The sequence below is a fragment of the Capra hircus genome (genome assembly GCF_001704415.2).
Source record: "Capra hircus breed San Clemente chromosome X unlocalized genomic scaffold, ASM170441v1, whole genome shotgun sequence".
NCBI lineage: Eukaryota > Metazoa > Chordata > Mammalia > Artiodactyla > Bovidae > Capra > Capra hircus.
Genome location: NW_017189516.1, coordinates 31,370,455 through 31,392,184, shown reverse-complemented (window position 1 = coordinate 31,392,184; position 21,730 = coordinate 31,370,455). Strand labels below are relative to the sequence as shown.

Genomic DNA, 21,730 nt, shown 5'->3' with positions numbered 1-21,730 from the left:
CCTCTTCTCAGAGGCTGTCTTCAGAGGGAGGCCAGCCTTATTCCCAGGCCTGTGTTCACGCCGACAGCAATCTGACATTCCTCTCCAAGGTCTTTCCAGGCTGGACTCGGGCTCATGTCATCTCACACGTGATGTTTTCACCTGTGCTGACCTGTGTCTGTGTCTGACCCCGGCCTGCCCTGACACTGCTTTTGGTCACAGACCTGGTTTGGCAGGCACGCCCTCCCTAGCCCTTGCTCCCACTCACACTGGCTTTAGTTTTCCCACTCCCAACAGGGCACTGGTTGTCACTGGTCTCTACAGGGCTCAAGATAGAACAAATCCTCCCTCACCAGTCCCCTTCCGTCTTTTCAAAATGCACGAAAAGCCTAACCTTGGGTGACTCCTGCTTTCCCAAGGGCAGTGGTTCTCAGCCTCTGCCTGCCTTTCTCCCCTGGTGGAGGACCCCTGGTCCTGGGGAGGAGAGGGGTGTGGCAGGGTGCCGCAGTTAGCTGGAGGACAAGCTGCCCAGGGCCCCTGTGTCTCCTGTGAACCCATAGACACAGCTGTGAGTTCTTAAAGGATGGCAGTACAGCTCTGCCTGAGTCTCCCCTGTCCACGTGACTCTGCACATGGCCTGCCCACACGAGGTCAGAAAAGCTCAACCTCCAAACCTAGTCATCAAACAGAGAGTCTAAAGAGCCCAGGAAGCCTGGCTCCTGCAGGTGTCACAGGGGCCACTAGTGCTGACACAGCATGGACTGTAAGGTGACACTGAGCACACAGACCTGCTAACCTGACACTTTATCCACCTACTATGACTTCTCTGGTCCTCAATGGATCCTCTGGTGTGACTTCTGGTGAGGTATCCTGGAGACTACATCTTGTGCTAAAACATGCCACAGCCATAAGCCAAAATCAACCACTTTCAGCAACCACACAGCTATTTAACCAACCTGGCAGGATGTGAATACCATGATTGATTCCTTGGTACCACCCACCCTGGAGGCACTCCCTGTTGTCTGAAAGTCACTGGAAGATGAGGTACCATGCCCTGGACATAAAGATGCTCCACTTCAGGGACAGGGTGGCATGGCTGGTGTCCTCATGTGACCAGCTGAAGGACACTCTCTACCTGCCATTGCTGGGGAGAAGCCTGCTGGCCACTCAAATAAGCAGGAGGGTAAGAGGGAGGCTTGCCTGAGTCCAGAAGGGCTTTATGGCTCTTGTAACGATCCACAAATTTGTGCGGTGAACATCTTGACAGTGAGGCATCTGGATGAAGGAGCACCAAGTGTCAAGAAAGGTTTCTTGGATTAAACAAGCACCTGCTCCACCGAGCTGTACATATACCCGACATGGTTACTCTCAGACACTCCTGAGAAGCCAGCAAAGGCTAAGCCAGTGCCAAGCTTCCATCAGTGGAGGAAGGAGGGAGATAGAGGGTGTCACTAGACAGAAGGGAACAGAGAGGGAACCAAGGTAAGGACTGTGTGGTTCCTGGATGTACCCCTGGCTTCCTCCTCTGCACAGCACTCTACCCCCACAAAGTGCAGCAGGCCAGGCCAGGGTTTCTCACAGACAGAGGCCTAAGCATCCAGCAATCACATGAGAACAAGGCCTGGCCGTCCCTTGGGGGACCTGTCTAAGCAGCTGGGGAGGGAGACACAGGCAGCCATCTGTAAAGGGTGTGGCCTGTGCCAGGCTCTGTGTTAAGTCACAGTTTATAGGCACATCGTGACTGCATCTCCAAGATGGAGGAACTCTGATTATCCCCGTCTTACAGGTGAGGAAGCTGCTGCTCACAGGAGACAGACGGATGTTCAAGATAACACAGCCAGAAAGTGGTGAACTGGGATGGCGAACCCAGGTCCACTGACCCCACTGTTAAAGCTGGCTGGGCAGCCTAGTCCTGTATGACAGGCCAGGAGCAGCAGACGGGGGCCCTTTGGCATCTGATGAACAGGAGAAAATGTCAGACACTGAATCAACTAATAGGAGAGTAATTAGTTTCCTTCTTCACTTGATGTGACAATTTTTTTTTCAACCTAACACAGCATGTAGAGTGTTCATAAGAACTGTGTATATATCTGAGTCTATCACTTAGGATAGAATTTATATACTTGTACATCTTAAAACATGTATTCAGCCACTGATAACTTTGTTCCTTTCTCAAATAAATGGTGTTAGAAAGGTTAAGTATTTCATGTGAGAGTGAGATTTTTAATTGTGTTTACAATGAGACAAATTCATAAATAAGTTCAGTAATCTTTAGTAATCATATGAACTGCATGAATTACATGCTTTAGTCCAGATGATATTTTTATATAATATTACCATTTAATTTACCAGTTTCCACAAAAGCAGACAGAAGGGTATATTCCACAGAGAGTATCATAGCACTAACTAATAAGCCCTGTCACCAAGTCCATTTTTGGAATGAGGTAGGGTATAAATCAACAATATATGTCAGGAACTTGGGAACTATGTCTGACATCTGCCTTTGTCCCACCTTCCCATTCAATCAATCATCACCTTGTTCAGCTTCTGCACCAGTAATATTGCTCCAATAACCCATTTCTACTATTACAGCCTAAGCTATTATTGTTCTCAACTTGACAACTGCAGCAGCCCACTTCTGGGCCTCCTTGTTTCTCCCCTCACTCCCTTCCAGTCCATTTTCCAGAGTAATCAGCTTCTAAAACAAAATCTGATCATGACACTGTAACGTTTAAAACTCATCAGTGACCTCCTAGTGCCTCTGGGATAAAGTCTGAAATCCTGGGATACCCTTTCCTTCTTTTACTTCACTTGATTCATCTACCAGATTTTAGTTTATACTTAAGTTCCCCTGGGAAATTTTCCCTTATCTCCCAGACTTAGTTAGAGTCTCCCAATAGACTTTTACTTTGCAGGATTTACCTGAAATAAAATAAATATATAACTAATTATTTGTATCCTATTTGCTTATCCTGTTCCAGAAGGATATAGCCCTGTCCACCTTATTCACCACTTTATCCTTGGAGCCCAGCACAAGGTCAGGAACACAAAACATATTCAATACATATTCATTGACTTCAATGAGTGAATTCACATAAATCTAACCCTACGTCCTGCCTCCTCTGGGACACTAGGAGTACAATTTTCATCCTTAAGAAGATGGAAGTAATCAGATCTATCTCACAGGGATGCTGTGAATGTAAAACAAAATCATGCCAATCACAGTGCCTGGCACAAAGCAAGGATCTGAGAAGCAGTCATCATTACTGCCAGCATTACCACCTTGACTAGAAGAGAGAAGGACACTTGGAGATCCAGGCAGGCCAAGTGGCATGCTGCAGAGGTCTTCACAGAACACAGAAACCTTGGTGAACTCATCTGGGCCTCAGACCAATCTATCCTCCAAGGTCCAGTGACTTAATCAAGTCCCCTGAGAGTTGACTAGTCTCACTCAAAGGATGAGGGTCACAGACAGTGTCCATTATTTACTGACTATGGGGGAAGAAACTCTCCAAAAGTATATGATACCATTTATATGAAGTATGCAAAATAGACAAATTCATAGAGACAGAAAGCAGATTAGTGATTGCCAGGGTCTGGAGAGGTGAAATGAGGAGTGACTGCTACTAAGTATGGGATTTATTTTTGATGTATCAAAAATATTCTAAAATTAGATAGTGATGATGATACAACATAGTAAATATCCTAAAATCCACTAAATTGTACATTTAAAATGGTGAACTTACTGTTGTATGAATTGTATTGCAATTAACAAAAACCTCTCCAGTGGACCATGTGGCTGGCTCCACCTCCCCTCCAAGATCTGCCAAGGCCAAATTCATCAGCATTTGCTAAGTGAGCATAGGATAAGAGAGAAAAGAAAGCTATATAGAGTTTGAATGTTGAACGGGATCAGGTTCGGATGGACTTCATGTCCTCTCCTATCAAGAATGGATATTTTTATTGGTCTCAACATATGGTATGGCAGACAGTGTCCTCCTTCTATATTTTAAGAAAACATAATTTTGTTGTGGGTGGCATGGGCCCAGCCCTAGGCAGGCTGTGACTTATCTAGCCCAGTGTTCCCAAACTGTGCTAAACATAAAAATTACCAGGAGCACTTGTTTAAAAAACAAAGGAGAAAAAAGATCAAAAGACCTATCTGAGGCTACCATCCCATACCTAGCACATCACAATTTCCAAGAATGAAGCCTGTTTTTCTGTCGATTTTTTAACAAGCTCCCCAGCTCCCATCTCTGGTCACATCATCACCAGAGAAGTTGAAGGAATGTTGTTCAAAGCCACTGGTTGTAACTGTCCTATGCCCAGCTTCTCTAGCATTTCTTGAACCAAGGTGATCACATGACCAATCCTGGTCAATGAGACCTAAATGAGGTTTATTAGGGAGGTTTCTGGGAAAGCTTTTACTTACTAATAATTGGGAAAGGAGTACATCAAGGCTGTATACTGTTACCCTGCTTATTTAACTTATATGCAGAGCACATCATGAGAAACACTGGGCTGGAAGAAGCACAAGCTGGAATCAAGATTGTTGGGAGAAATATCAATAACCTCAGACATGCAGATGACACCACCCTTATGGCAAAAAGTGAAGAAGAACTAAAGAGCCTTTTGATGAAAGTGAAAGAAGAGAGTGAAAAAGTTGGCTTAAAACTCAACATTCAGAAAATGAAGATCATGGCATCTGGTCCCATCACTTCATGGCAAATAGATGGGAAAGTGATGGAAACAGTGGCTGACTTTACTTTTTTGGGCTCCAAAATCACTGCAGATGGTGACTGCAGCCATGAAATTAAAAGATGCTTGCTCCTTGGAAGAAAAGTTATGACCAACCTGGACAGCATACTGAAAAGCAGAGACATTACTTTGCCAACAAAGGTCTGTTTAGTCAAAGCTATGGTTTTTCCAGTGGTCATGAATGGATGTGAAAGTTGGACTATAAAGAAAGCTGAGTGCTGAAGAATTGATGCTTTTGAACTGTGGTGTTGGAGAAGTCTCTTGAGAGTCCCTTGGACTGCAAGGAGATCCAACCAGTCCATCCTAAAGAAAATCAGTCCTGAATATTCATTGGAAGGACTGATGCTGAAGCTGAAACTCCAATACTTTGAACACCTGATGTGAAGAACTGACTCATTTGAAAAGACCCTGATGCTGGGAAAGATTGAGAGCAGGAGGAAAAGGGGATGACAGAGGATGAGATGGTCAGATGGCATCACTGACTCAATGGACATGAGTTTGAGTAAACTCCAGGAGTTGGTGATGGGCAGGGAGGCCTGGCATGCTGCAGTCCATGAGGTTGCAAAGAGTCGGACACAACTGAGTGACTGAACTAAAGGAAGAAAGACATTCCCCCTTCTGCTTCATGCTTTCCTTCCTACCTTGAATGAAGCCATGATGGATTCTATGCAGTATCAACCCAAAAGAAAGGCCAATAGAATTGTAGGGACATCAACTTTATCAGTGTGAGCAGCTGATGTAATGCCAGCAATGGCCTAACTCCAATTTCTTCTTAGATGAGCAAAATAATGGGTTGTCTAACCTTGTAGTCAAGTGTTTGTTTCTTGCACCAAATGCATTCCTAATCATATGACAGATACTGCCCATGGCCTCCATGACACACCCCAGCCTGTGCTCTAATTATAACTACCTTTCCCCTTCCGGCTGAGGGATTACTTCCTCAGATATGCTAAAGCAGTGATTAGGGTTAGTCAAAACCTATATAAATTGCAGTTATCTGTATTTTTAAGAGGACCATGCCCACTTCCTTTCTCTATACATATTTGATTTATCGTTTAATTCTCAGGGGACTTATATTATTCCAAGTTCTCAGGGGGCATGTTATAGATATTCTTTGTGACACTGACATTTTATGAGATAGGTTTCATTTTCCCGAATAGAATTCCATCTGAAAAACTGTAATGTGGATTGGCAAACTTTCTGTAAGGAGCCTGACAGTAAATACTTTATGCTCTGTGGACCACTTATTTTCTGTTGCAACTATGCAACTACTCAACTCTGCTCAAAGGAAAAAAAAAAAGGCAGACATAGACAAGAAGTAAATCAAAGGGCATGGCTGCGTTCCAATAAAACTTTATTTACAAAAACAAGCACCCCCTGATTATATCCATGGGCTGCTATTTGCCAACCTCTGAGCTAAAAGACAACTTCATTTTCAGTAACTTGAGAAAAAAAATTAAACCGACATGTAAAAATCAAATTGGCTATCACCACATCTGGTCTCTTGCTGTGTTTCTGCCACATGGAAAACAATGAACTGGGTAAAGGGTATATTGGCATGCAGAGGACTCACCTTGGTCAATGCCCATTCTAGTTATAAGTCCCTAGAAAACAAGGATGCTGCTGCATTTATTGAGCATCTACTGTCTACCTGGGGCTGTGGAAGGTGTTTTCACAGGTGTTAATCCACCAAGGTCCAAGATCTCAACTTAAAGTTCTGATATATCTTAAGAATCAGTCATTCTTATGTAACCTGGATAAGGGAGACAGTTGTGATATACAAATAACCTGTGACTCAGCCATAAATTAATGACATTTTACCATCCAGCCTAGATTAGAGGCAGAAAGAAGACTGAGGGAAGTTAAATTAATAAGGGTGATTTATTTTAAAATATTCCAATTTCAGTGTTATCTTAAATATGTATTTTTAAATTTAAGGCTTTTAACTCATTTTTGCTTATCTGTATAGTAAAACTTACCAGAATATCTGGTTTTCATTTACTCACAATATTAATATTTGCAAAGGATTATTTCCTCTTTTCATATGAAGGTTTTTCACTTGTGTCCAATGCATATGCAGTTTTTTTTTAATCTGGCTTAATCAAAACCTGCCCTCAATTTGATGATGTTAGACTAGTCCAAAGGTTAGAGAAGAGTGTTTATTTTAAAGATGAGATATCTATTAGAACTTCAAGAAGACAGGAAGGAACTCCTGATGCCCTCATTCACCACAAAGAAGCTGTTACAACTGTCTCAGCTGCTTTACAACTATTGCTGAGTGACAGAGGCACAATCTGAAGAGGCCCAGCCCCTGGCAGCCATCCTTTCAGCCTATGTACAGCAAGTTGTATTTTCCACAATGATCACAGCTGTGAACCTCTAGACTGCGGCCATTCCCCAACAAAAGTCAGAGTTTCCTTTCTTCCCTTTGGCTTGAGCCTCAACAGGATTCCTAGGTGTATCAACAAAGAAAATGGCAGCAAAAGTAATGTTGCATGACTTCAAAACTGGATCACAAAAGGGATACCCTTCCACCTGGCCCTTTCTCCCTCTCAGGATACTCGTTCTTGAAAGCAGCCACCATGCTGTGAGGAGGCTCAAACTAGCCCACATGGAGAGACAAAGTGGGGAAGATCTGAGGCCCCAGCCCAGCACCGACCGTAAGAACTGTGAGAGGATGAGCCCTCAGTGGATTCCAACTCCCCATCTTTGAGCCACCCCAGTTAACGCACAGTAGAGCTGAGGTAAGCCCTTTTGAGAGCCGCCTAAACTTCAGATTCATAAGCAAAAGAAACGCTATTATTTTAACTCACTACGTTTTGAGCTTAGTAACTGGAACACAGACTTCGGATGGAAGGCACATAGAAATGAATTTCACCTGAAACAAAACAGACCTTATGCTTTGCTCTCCATGCTTCCCAAATGCAAACAGAAATAAAAAATATACATACATCGTCCGATACTGACATCTTGCTGCAAGACACTTATATACAGCTGCAGGGTCAGCTGGGGGGCTGAGCCCAGGAAAGCCTGGATCACCGATGCTCGGCTGAATGCAGATCGGTGGGTGAACAGCTTGCCCTCTGCCTGGCCCACTTCCTTCTCAATTTCCTCTGAGTGGCCATTTTTTGGTATCTGCCGCTTCTTGGTGATGCTGACATAAGGTTCTTCGATGTGGTTTGACTGACAATAGATGCAGAAGACTTCAAAACACCTGGAAACAAACCAGCAAGTCATGATCATCAGAGGCAGACAGGATCCTGTCTTTTCTCAGTTACCTCACTTTCACTTAGCTTTCTCAAAGCCTTGGCTTGGTTATTCTGGACTGCAACTTGCCCCCTACCCCCGCCACTAAAATCATCCTCTCTAAGGACCAGTTGTGAGCACGCAGTCTTCTAGAGGCCCTCCAGCAGGCCAACTGGCCTGAGCACGAACCACATTGAGAGGTGACACCGAAGGCCACTGAGGCAAGGAAACCAAGTCGAGAATGGCATGGGAAGCGGTTCAGGCTCCAGAGCTCCAGAAAAACGCTCCATTTTCCTTCCTAACACTTATTAGCTGTGCAGCCTTGGACATGTCTTTTATAGTTCTGTCCCTGAATTATAAAGAAGAGATAAGACCTACTTTGCCACACTGTCATGGAGATAATGCAGTATATGGGGGGGGGGTGTGTGCATGTGTGCATGTATATACAACACTCACCCCCACACACATATTTTATATATATATATATATATATGCACATATACTTTTTCTAGATCCAATAGATACCCCAAATCACTTCAGTTAAAACAGCAGCTGTGGTTGGGAGATCCCCCAGCAGAGAGCAGCCTCCCACCTAGAATTCCCCTGGAAGACCACACTACCTATTTCTGCTCTCTTAAGCCTTTTCAGAACAGGACTAAAGTCAATCATACCTGGAAGCCTGCCAGCTCTGTCTTATCTATGGAGTTTCAAGCTTGCTCGAGGATGGAGCCCAAACCAGTCACCTTTCTAGACTGATAGAGTAGTTGGCTTTTAAAATGATTTTCCTCTCTAGGTAATCATATGAATAGCAAAGAGAGGAAGAGTACGGATATATATGATTTACACACACACACACACACACACACACACATGTGCACACTTACAAGTGAACTGAGGGATTGATAGAGGGATGGATAGACATGAAATAAAACGTTAACTGTAGAATCTAGGTGGCAAGTATTTGGGTGTTCTTTGTACAACTCTTTCAAGTTGTCTTCTGTATGTTCAAAATTTTTCATAACAAAATATTGGGGAAAATGTTTTTCTTAGTAATAAAAAATGTTCATGGCTTTAGGTTTCAAAATTGTTAAAGGACATTTTTCCCCAAATGTGCATTTTTATAACAACCTTATAATGCTGCCAGAAGATTTTATGGCTTTATTTATTTTATTAAGTGTTGTTAACTTTGCACTGTCACCTGGAGGCAACCAAGGAAATGAGAATACATGTATAATTTGAAATACTAAAATAAAACCTGAAGTAAGAAAGGAAATGCAGGAACTTCTTTCTTTAGTGAGTACAAAGTGGATATATTTTGTGATTATCTTTGTTCCTGGGAGAAAAGGAGGTACACAGTAGTGTGGTTGTGCAAGGGGGTGGGGAGGGATGGGGAGGGAGAGGCAACTGTCTGCTACATTTTGTCCACTGGGGTCACAGATACTTTAACATATTAGTTGTGTTTGACACTTTGCAACCCATGGACTGTTTAGTCCATGGGATTCTCCAGGCCAGAATACTGGAGTAGGTAGCCTTTCCCTTCTCCAAGGGCTCTTCCCAACCCAGGGATCGAACCCAGGCCTCCCACAATGCAGGCAGATTCTTTACCAGTTGAGCCACAAGGGAAGCCCAAGAATACTGGAGTGGGTAGCCTACCCCTTCTCCAGCGGATCTTCCTGACCCAGGAATCAAACTGGGGTCTCCTGCATTGCAGGCGGATTCTTACCAACTGAGCTATAAGGAAAGCCCCAATATATTACATGAAATCATGTAAAACAATGTGGATCAACTTGGTTAGCTGAAAACAATGAAGTTCAAGGTTTTGAGCTAAGTCTAGCTCATCCAACTGAATCTGCTCTGAGGAAAAACTCAGATCTATGACTGAGGGCTGTATGAGGCCTTGGAACTTGACAAGGTTGGCCCACTGATCACAAGCACTAGAAGACAGAAGAAACTGCCCATTGCATCTGGTCCCATCACTCCATGGGAAATAGATGGGGAAACAGTAGAAACAGTGTCCGACTTTATTTTTTTGGGCTCCAAAATCACTGCAGATGGTGACTGCAGCCATGAAATTAAAAGCTTACTCCTTGGAAGAAAAGTTATCACCAACCTAGAGAGCATATTCAAAAGCAGAGACATTACTTTGCCGACTAAGGTCCATCTAGTCAAGGCTATGGTTTTTCCAGTGGTCATGTATGGATGTGAGAGTTGGACTGTGAAGAAGGCTGAGCACCGAAGAATTGATGCGTTTGAACTGTGGTGTTGGAGAAGACTTGAGAGTCCCTTGGACTGCAAGGAGATCCAACCAGTCCATTCTGAAGGAGATCAGCCCTGGGATTTCTTTGGAAGGAATGATGCTAAAGCTGAAACTCCAGTACTTTGGACACCTCATGCGAAGAGTTGACTCATTGGAAAAGACTTTGACGCTGGGAGGGATTGGGGGCAGGAGGAGAAGGGGACGACTGAGGATGAGATGGCTGGATGGCATCACGGACTCGATGGACATGAGTCTGAGTGAACTCTGGGAGTTGGTGATGGACAGGGACGCCTGGAGTGCTGTGATTCATGGGGTCGCAAAGAGTCGGACATGACTGAGTGACTGAACTGAACTGTCTTTATTCTCAAATATGTAATGAATGTGGATGCACTTTGGTAAGTGCTGTGGGGAATGCAAAGGTAGTTGCACACTACTGTCTCATTCAGAGATGTACATAATCTAAACAAGAAAACAGGACCTAATTAATAGAAGTAATATTTATATAGCACTTTCAGTTTGTAAGGTATTTCTCATAGATTAACTCACTTAGAAAGAAAGGTTACTGCAAAAATTTGAATACCATTATTTTTAATGGCAAAGTTCTGGGAAAACTCTAAAGGTCCCTAAACAAAACAATGATTAAATAAATCCTAATATGAATATTCAATGAAATATCATCCAGTCCTTAAAATTGACAGTATACACATACATATACTGACATACAAAAAATTTGTATCATGTTTGGTAAGCAAAAGGAGTAATGTATCACAATGGAAAATACAGAGAAAATTCCATTTTTAATAAAAAGAAAATTACATATACATATAGATACACACACATATACACATAAACAGTGTAGTGCTTCAGCTGGCTCATACTGACTCATGAGACAGGTAAATGGTTAGGAATTTTATGAGGCAGTTCTTAAACAACTCAGTAGCTTGAAATAGGCCATGATGGAAATCTTTAAATCACAGAAATCAGCAAAGACTGCAAATCAGGGTCTTCCTTCCTATACCCCCTTCCTCCCCCTAGATGGTTCATGGTTTACCAGCTTAATGACTGTAAAAATATTAGTGAGGATATATAACAAAATATTAAGAATTGTTCTCTTTAGTTAGTCAAATTAGAGCTTTTAAATTTTTTTAGTTGTGCTTATCTGTTTTCTGCCCTTCTGTCGTTCCAACAACAAATATGTTTTACCTGAACAGTAAAATCAAGCTCAGAATTTTTAATGACAAACAAGCAAATGAAAAAACAGCACATATTAAGAGCTGAATGAATAAAATGAAGGTCCAGAGGAAAAAGCAAGTCTCTGGATGCTGAGGAGAAGGCTGTGTTTAATGGAAAATATTTGCAGAATTACAGACAAATGACACTTCTTTGTCTACAGTGGAAACGAAGGAAGGTCCCAGAATGAACTAATCACAGAGGTGGCCCTGAAACCCAGGTGCGTGTGTTAGTCGCTCAGTCACGTCCAACTCTTTGCGACCCCATGGACTGTAGGTCACCAGGCTTCTCTGTCCACGGAATTCTCCAGGCAAGAATACTGGAGTGGGTTGCCATTTCCTTTTCCAGGAAACCCAGGTGTACCCTCCTGCAATTCACTGTTTTTCTCAACTAATAAAAATCTTAGCACAGAAGTTTACATGTAGTAGGTATTTAATGAATTTGTGAAAGGTCCTAAGACTTCCACTATTTGCCACTACTGGTTAAGAAAACTGATAAGAAACACACTCTACTATTCTTTCTGGGATTCTGCAAGACTCATCCAATTACTCCAAATGGTTTTTTTGTTGTTGTTGTTGTTGTTTTGTTTTACTTGAGAAGTTACCTAAATGTAGCCATAAATAAATTAAGTATTTTCATCACAATCATTCAAGATAGTTTTTCAGTTTGACCAAGGGTTGCCAAACATTTTGTGTATTTACAAAGAGTAAATATTTTAGGCTTTGCAGGTCATGGTCTCTACTGCAACTACTCAACTCTGCCACTGTAATGCAAAAGCAGCCACAGACAACACAGAAGTGAATGGGCATGCCTGTGTTCCAATAAAACTTTACAAAAACAGGCAGTAAGGGGATTTCCATGTGGGGCACGGTTTGCTGATCCCTAATGTAGGTAATCAGCAGGCTGATCCTTTTTTATTTTCATTTTATTCCATTTTCAAACATCATAGTGGAACCAATTTATTAATTAGCTGAAACCATGCATGTTGGTGTCAGCATAAATAATCTGTGGTACCAGAGACCCTCTGAGGTAGTCACTAAAAACACATTTTCAAAAGAAATACTGATTATGATTTCCTCTATGCCACGTTATCTTCCTATGACATACATGCTCTGTGAAGAACCAAACTGGTTAAATAGAAAGCTCCCTGTGACCTCTGAAAAGCCACTTGCGTAATCTCACTGAGCCTCAATTCTCAACTGTAAAAAAAAGATAATGACAGTTAGCTCACAAGGTTTTACATTGGATGGAATTATATACTGTATGTGAAAGCACTTTGCAAGCAACAACAAAAAAAGCTATTGATATTTAGGCTATTGTTAATTTTAAAGTCTTCTCAAAGTTTACAGAAGAGAGAAATACTAGGGTATTTTGCAATGTTTTTCATTGCAATGAATCATTTTGTAATGTTCTGTCAAAAATACTAGACTCACAGATCCAGAGAACACACTAGTGGCTACCAATAGGGAGCAGGAAGGGAGAAAGGCAATATAGGGGTAGGAGATTAAGGGGTACAAACTCAGGTATAAAATAAGCTACAAGAATATACTGTACAACATGGGGAATATAGCCAATATTTTATAATAATAACTATAAATGGGGCATTACCTTTAAAATTGTGAATCACCATATTGTACAACATATAACATTGTACATCAACTATACTTGAATAAAAAAAATTACTAGAACTTCTTAGCTTTTATTTTATAAAGCTAGATTTTTAGGTACCATTTTTCCTTCATTATACCAATAAATAAGAATGGGGGCAAATTCCTTGAACCTGTAACTCATTTATATTTATTCCTTCTCCCAATTAATTTATAAAATGAACATAATTGTAAAAGAATGAGAAATAAATTTTGTTTGTTGTTAAGAGGTGCTTTCCCCCCCACTCTGCTTATTCAGAATGTCTATTATCATTCACAATAAGATTGTCCTTATAATAGAAAAAGACATTATTTAATGTTCCTATCATCCCAACCTAGCCTTCATGAGGAAACAATTCTTCAAACTGCAACTACAGTTTTAAATATGAGGCTGATATAAATGAAACATGGTGCTCTCCCAAAGCCTCCCTACATGAAAGGAGGAGCAAAGCCTAGTCTGTAGTGTTCAGTCCTCCATCATTACAATGTAATGAAATGTGACTGAACTGAGTGAATCCAAAACCAACATCTCACCTAAAAAGAACAGGAGTTTGGCTAGTTAGTACCCATCCCGAATTAAAGAGAGCTAAATTTTCCCCAAACAGTTTTAAAATATTACTAAGTCCAATTGATAAGAAGGGCAGAGACTCTCCTTTGTTTGGGGGAAATAATTTTGATCTTTATGTAAAGCTGACGTCTTCGAGTTAGAATAAAATCAAACAGCAGGAAGAACTTTCAATAAGATATTAAGGCATGCTAACACACAACATCAAATTGCTTTTCTTTTCATCTGGAAGATAAGAGGCTTGGAACCACATTTTGTGTATCTGAGCATGGTTCCAGCATCTTCTTGAAAGTGCCTTTGTTGAAGGAAGTAGGTTGTTTGTTCCTTTTTTTCTTTTTATGTGTTATTCTGTTTTTTCCCCCAAAGCACAATGACCTATTCAGAATTTTCTGGAAATAGGTCCCTTTATAGTATTGAAACTTTATATATCAGTTGAGAAGTTATCACTCCAAAGTACCAAACTTTTTCTTTTTTAGATAAAGTTAAAATATTTTTACAATAAAAACCGAAAAATGTAGAGAAGTATAATAAAGGAGTAAATGATGTACTTTTCTATATTTTTCAGAAAAAAAGTGAAAACTGCCCCATAACTCCATCATCCTGAAATTACCACTCTTAACAAATTGGTATATTTCTCTGAGCTTAGGTCTATGAGTACCATCCTGTTTTTATACATACTATTATGTCATTAGCTTTGTCTTGGGTCACTCAGTACTTAGAAACATTTTAAACGTTAGTACTGATAAGGTATTCTCATTTACCAAGATGGCAACTTAGGTTGTGCTTTTTCAATTTTGCCAAGATGACCAAACTTTCTTAAGATGGAACTATAGATAAAACACATTCCACACTCCTCAGGCTTCTTTCACATAATTAAGCCAACTCCACTTGTAAGAAGCCTTGTGAATGTGGTGTGGGGTCTCATTTTCCTCATCTATAAAATGGGAACAATTATATCTACTTTATGGTGAGGAGTCAATGAACTGAGAGAGAGAAACCGCTACCTACCAAGCCATTTAGCACAAGAAGCGTTTAAGAACTGTCAGTTTCCCTGTCACTTTACTCAAATAGCATGGGCAATGAACTTTGTTTTCACAAGATGGAGCTAAGAAATGATGAGTGCCTTGTCCACGAAGAGCGCATTGCACTGATCCACTGAGTGGGCACACAATCAGGCTGCTGCGGCCTACTTGGCCACGGAGGACTCGCTCATTCTCTGGCCCTAGGCGGCAGGGCTTTTAAAATTCCCCTCACTTTCTTTCTCTCTCTCTGTTCCCCTCCCCCCCAACTCTTCCCTTGCTCTCAGGAGGTTGGTAGCAACTTCTTACTCCTGCCAGTGCACCTGTTTCTCTTCCTCTGTAGGAGTCTGTGGCTTTCGAGGTTGGGAAACTTGTTCACCTGGTTTGTTTTGACACTGTGTAAACTACAAGCCAGTATTCTGAGTGTCAGCTGGGATGACTGTCTCTAATATGAAATGCAAAGTTTTATAATAGGGCCCTGTAAAATCTATTTTACTACTCAACTGTGTGTGTATATAAGGCTCTGTAAAATCTATTTTGCTACTCGAATGTTTTGTGCGTGGTATGTTGGTGGGGGAGATATTTTGCTCTGTGTGTGTTTGTGATGTGTTGGCTGGGGAGATATTTCCTGGTAGGAAAGATTCCCAGCTGGCTGAATTTTTTTTTTTTACTTTAAACTTGTTTTTTTTTTTTATTTTTACTTTATTTTGCTTTACAATACTGTATTGGTTTTGCCATACATTGACATGAATCTGGCCTTTCTACCTCTTCCCTTTTCTCTCCCACCTATATCTAAAGTTCATTATTATAAATTTGTTTCTAATCCAGATAGAAACCCTTTGTTTCGCTTTTCCTACAGAGATGAGAGGTATCAAAACAACACATTTTAAACTCTCTTCATGGTCCTCAGATAAACCAAACTCTACTTCATTACCAGAAAATATTTTACTTGTTTTGTGTTCCTACAATTTCCAGAAATGTCACTAATAATTTTTTTTTTCTTTACACACAGCGAGAGTTGGGGTCTCCGTGGCACTTGTGTTCCAGCTTCATCGGCTAAGTTTACAAGTCAGGCAGGGCCCTGAAGACATTTCGACCCTGCTCCCCACCCTCGCCCTCCCCCCTCCATGTTTCCACATCGGACAGAAAAGACGGCTGCGTGGATTTTTAGGGTCGTGTATAAGAATTACATAAGTTAGTATTTGTAACTGAGCTCAGAACAGTGCCTAGTACAGTCCACTCCACGTGTTTGTTCAATTTATTTTCAATTCAATCAACTGTGCCCACTTCGATTCTAACGGCCATTTAGAACCCTCTTCCTAAGGCCCCGTCGCGACACGAGCTCATCCTGCCAGAGCCCACCAGGCCGCGGTGAGGGTTGAGGGGCCCGAATTGGCCCTTTCCGTTGGTCAAATTCAGTCGACTGTCGGCAATTTCCAACGCTAGCCCCTAACAGGAAGGCGGTACGCCCCGGCTCCATTCCCACCCTCCCAGGTTCCTGTCGCATTCCTGTGACAGGGACGGTGGTGGAGCGGAGGAGCCGGGCGGGCCGGCCTGGGCCCCCGTCCCCGACCCCGGCCCCCTCGCCCGGGAGGCCCGGCCCCCGCCGCCGGGGGCCCCGCACGCACCTGAAGAGGGGCCCGAGCTGCAGCAGGTGCAGCAGCAGCACGAGCGGCCGGTCGCGGGTGAAGTCGCGGTGCACGAAGAGCAGCGTGAGCTGCACCAGAGCGCAGGGCAGCAGCGAGAAAAGCAGCGTCAGCGCCTGCCACATGCCGTCCCCGCCCGAGCGGTAGGTGCTGCTCAGGTACAGCGCCGCCGACGTCTCGGCCACGAACAGGAACACGGACGCCAGCACCGAGCCCGGGAATTTCATCTCCGCGCGTCAGCGGCGCGCACCGGCGACGGACGCGGTGGCGGTGGCGGTAGCGGTGGCGGTGGCGGCGGCGGCTGCCCCGGGGGCTCCCGGCATGCCCGGCCCCAACTGCTCCCGCGCTCTGCGCTGCCCGCCGAGGGCGCGGGGCCCGGGCGCTGGAGCTGGGCCTGGGGGCGAGCGACCCAGCGGGGCTGGGGCGGGGCGCGCGGACGGGGCGGGACACGCCCACGCGCACCGAGCGCCGCCCGCGCGCCTCGGCGCCCGTCGCGTCTCTGCGGCGACGAGCCGCGGGCGGGCCGCGAACCCGCGCCCGGCGACCGCCCGCGCCGAGCCGCACAGGAGGCGGCGGGCCCCGCCGGCCCCGCGCGCAGCCGCTGGGTCCTAAAGCCCTTAGGACGACGCTTCTGTGGGAAACCTTCACATCTCTTCAAAAACCTGCAGCCCCGCGGGACCCGGAATTGGGACCAGGATGCGTTTCCAGCCTGGGCTCTGTTTTCTGGACCTAAATAACGCCGAATCCCTCAAAGGATCAGCGTTTCCGGTCACTTAAAAAAAAATAAGCAGAGCCCGCAGATGCTTTTCAAAGTGCAAGTATATCGTCACGCACCCGGAATGTACCTTTTCACCCGACCAAGTCTGAAGCATTGCTTTCAAAGTGAGAGAGCATCATGGTAATCCCTAAGAGCTAACGCTTTCCTTGAAAACCTGCTTTCAAATATATTGATACATTCCTTCATAACTGACTAATTCAGCCCGCTGAAGACCAAGACCTAATTAGGAAACGATTTTCTAGGCCACACGATATCTCCCTCTGCTTGCTGCTCTGTGCCAGCCCCAAGACTAACACAATGCCCTTTCACTCATTGGATCGGTGACAACCTTCTGGACATCAGGATGGGCTCAGCGACCCCTCCCTTTGTCGCTCAGAGCTTGAGCCTTCATCAAATCTCTACAACTCGAGTTCTAACCTGTTCCATAAGAGACTGGACTTGAATAATTGTGAGATCCCTCTTCCTGCCGAAGTTAGGTGATTTCATCCATCTTCAGGCATCTCTGGCATTTTTCTATTTAGGAATATGATGGCAACACAAATAGAATGTGAAGATGCAAGAGGAATCAAGACAAAAAATGTAGAGAGAGAACATGAAGGACTTTTTCTTCATTCTTCTGTGGCATGGGAAAATCTATTTATAAGGATTAAGGGGAGGTATTCAGCCCACAGCTGAGAAGTGCCAGGCCCATTCTCTAAAAGGATTACTAATATCTATTTATAGCACCCAGCAGGTCATCATGTTCTGGATCAAGATACACACACTGTCACAAGTACAGAATAGGCAGCCACACTCCATAAAGTATTCATTTGATATTTTATTTGACACCATCTTAACTTTTAAAGGAAAAATTAACTTGTAGCTTAAAATTATGTTAGAGCACACTCAATATTTAGCATTAGATTTTATTTTTAAGGCAAAGGATTATCACAGGTTTTATATTAAGTAGACTGTACATAAACAGGCAGGGTGTGATAAGCCAATAAATAACATTGCTTTAAACACTATAGAGTCCAGTTTATGGTGTATTATTTTCTAACAGTACAAAACTAATACAGAAAATACATTTGGAAAGATCACAGTGTTTAGAACATTGTATAACAGCAGTTTTAAAGACAGTAAGGTGCATCTCTAAGCTTCTGCCTCAACCCTGCTTCCAGAGAATTCATTATACCATGCAGTGGCTGTAAGCAAATCCCCCATGCGAAGGGGAGGCGACATCAACTGACCTGTAGCACTTCCCCCGCCAGGAACAACCAATAACAAAAGCTAAAACCCGATGAGCATTGATCGGCAAGTTGATCCTGTTCAGCCAGGCACCAGCTAACTTGCCCCAGTGACCATGTCTTTGTGTATTAAGTGTTGGCCATTTTGTCCTTGAGAATAATGTATGCATTCGAGCTTGTGATTGCTAGTTTCTCTGTCAAATACCTAAATGGATTGTGACTAAAGATCAATTGAATGTCATGTATTGCATTATACTTTCTTGCTCTGACTGAAATACCCATTATTTTCTTGAAATATTAAGTACACAATAACAGACTTCTATAAAGTGGTTTTTTTTGGCATAATAATATGTAATATACCAGAATACTTGAGAATTTGGTTTTATTATAAAATACAGTACTACAACATTTTGTGATATAGCAAAATATCTGACACAATGTTCTGCTCTAAATTTAGATGTAACTGCTACAAATGTCTTTGAAAGCGCCTCAGAGTAGCCCTAAAGGAATAGAATAATTAGCAATGGGTTGTAGAACCAAAAAGAAAAAAAAGGCATTTTTGAATAAGTCTCTCATTTTGTGTGCAAGGTTTTCAAAATTTTAGTTATATACAACATATAACTGGTGTTGGATTTAATGCTATTGGAAATTAGGCTTTTAAAGTCATAATAACTGATCTATGTTATTTGGTGTATTTTAAAATAAATTTATGTTTTTAACTCTGCATGTGTGCTGAGGCAAATGCATTGTAAAAAGAGTACAATTTTATTAATACTACTAACTTATTGAGCAGTTCTTCAAAATTCAGTAATACCTTAAATCATGCATGCGTGCAAAATCGCTTCAGTCATGTCTGACTCTTTGCAACCCCATGGACTGTAGCCCACCAGGCTCCTCTTTCCATGGGACTCTCCAGGCAAAAATGCTGGAGTGGGTTTCCATGCTCCCCTCCAGGGGATCTTCCCTACCCAGGGATTGAACCCAAGTCTCTTGCATTATCATATGTGTTCATTCCTAAATACAGTTAGGAATAAGCAGTTCTATTCTATTGACAGATTATTCTTTTGTATCCCCCCAAATAATTAAGGAATTACACTAGTTTACTAGTGATTGTGAAATGTAGCATTTACAGAGGTGAGCTTTTTTCTCCAATGATACAACCATATTTCTGTAAGTATCATGAATCGTGTAAAATCTTTTTGGTGAAGTAAATTCTGTTCACTTGGGAAATGCACATTCCAAAACTAGCACGTGGTGTTTGACTATTCTCTAGTATATGGCTTTGCAACCAAGTGACTTCCTCTAATAATTGGATTCTACTACAAAATCTATTTGAAAAATGTTAATTTAGTGCCATTAAATCCATGAGACTAATTCAGATTTCCTTTCCAAGTAGAGCTCCCACACATGTTCGAAATTGGGAAGGCTGTTACCTTTTTTGAGAATGGACTGCTCTTCCAAATCAGACAGATTCTAAAACCAAACTTTTGCACTTAGAATGTCCCCCTCCTACATCTGGAAAGTCTATATAAAACCTCATGGTATATAATCTTCATTTTCAAGAGCAAAGGAATTCTACTGCTACTAGAGTCTTCAGAAGACATCTCTAATATTGAAATACTGAAGTCCTAAAAAAAATGTCCTCTAAAAAAGAGGCAAAACGGATCATTTAATCTTATTTAAATACATCCATATAGAAGGGTTACTACAGTCAACTTGGACCAAATCAAGCAGCAGAAGTTATTTAATTGGTAATTGCCACTTAAGCACAGATCGTAAAACAAAACTTATGGGGGCAGCATCAGACTTCCCACTCAAACAAAGGCAAAAAGATCACTTGCTGAAGGTTGACAGTTGTCAAGTATAGTGTATATCTTCTTCAAACTGATTGCTAAGTCACAACTACTTCACACACTTTACGATAACAGCACACACTAAAGCAAGTAAATGAACACCACACACAAAATATTTTTAAAGAAAGTATTAGCAGAAACAGTATTACTCTACTTATGAAACTGTATTCTATGTTTACACATATACACATTCTGATGTTTCTCCCCTCATCTTGGTAGAACTCATCATTTCTGAAAGAATGAGAGGAAGGTATGTATTGGGGTACTTTCTGAAGATCTGTGTCCACGTGCAAGACATTACAGCCATCTGCTGGTTTCAACTTAGTAGGTGGTTCTAGAACAAGAAGACATATCTTAGCTCTTGGGTGATTCTGAATACAAAGAATAAGTAGAGATAGGCTCCAAAGAGAATGGAGAAGGAAGGGAAAACACAAAGTTTTTCTCAGGCAGAGACCTTGTGGCAATTTCCAGAATTCTTTTTCCCAGAAGTATACTAAAGAATGACCTTACATCTTTGTGAGGGCAAGATAATTGGTAGGGATTAATACTCAGGGACATTGTTCTGGTATCTTTAATGTGATGTGGGGAGGGGGAGGGGTGTTAAAACACCTCTGCAGAAAAATAAATATTATAAGCATACCATAAACGTATGATGCCAGACTAACCATGTTTTTATAGTGGTAGCTGGGTAACCACCACCACCCAGAGGTGGAACCTTATAAACACAGAACTCAACAGCTGCACACCGGTTTCTTTATCCAGGAGAGTTTTTTCAGAGTCTATGACATGTTAGTGTACCATGGAAATCTCCAAAAAGGGGATAAAAGAATAGAACGCCCTTAACTTATTTCATCACTGAATCTATTTTTTTCACAGGGCAGCTCTTGGTCCTAGTTTCCTGCACACAGGGAAACACTGCAGTACTCAAGTAACATGTAGTGTTTGGTTTCCATTTTCTCTTATAACAACAAAAATACACATGCGCTCTAGGAGGACCTTCTCAATCCTGAGGGACAGCAGTGGGATGCTAGCCCTACTGTCCAATGCAACAGCCAACCCACATGTGGTTCTTGAGCACTTGAAATGTGGCCAGTCTGATTTGAGGTGTACAGTAAGTGTCCAACACACCCAGGTTTTTGAAAGTTAATAGCCCCAAATGTTAAATATCTCATTAATAACTATATTGATTACATGTTGAAATGATAATATTTTGGATAGGCTGAGTTGAATCAACACCATTAAAATTAATTTCACCCTTTCTTTTGCATTTTTAATGGAGCTACTAGAAAATTTTCAAACTACATATGTGGCTCACACTTGCAGCTCTGTTTGTGAAACTCACATCTGTTCTCATCTACGAGATGGCTACTAATGCCTTTAACCCCGCAGCAGAAGTTGTATGAAAGTGGTGCTTAAGATAGACACTCAAATATAACTAGGGCCCTCGTTAATTATGTGCTAATTGATTAGAGAGCAGTTAACACACAATGAAGAGCCACTCATTAATTAGTTTATTCTTGCATATAT

At 42.1% G+C, this 21,730-nt stretch overlaps 1 protein-coding gene across 1 annotated transcript in view; it reads right to left on the bottom strand.

Annotated features, from left to right (window-relative positions):
- XK (X-linked Kx blood group) overlaps positions 1–16,771 on the bottom strand; it is a 51,387-nt gene extending 34,616 nt beyond the window's left edge. Inside the window, exons 1-2 of the mRNA XM_018043927.1 lie at positions 16,329–16,771; positions 7,689–7,951 (exon numbers count right to left, since the gene is read on the bottom strand). Coding sequence (XP_017899416.1) covers positions 7,689–7,951; positions 16,329–16,573 — 508 coding nt within the window. The 5' untranslated portion in view covers positions 16,574–16,771. The remainder of the gene's footprint in view (positions 1–7,688; positions 7,952–16,328) is intronic.
- Between the last annotated feature and the right edge of the window lie 4,959 nt (positions 16,772–21,730).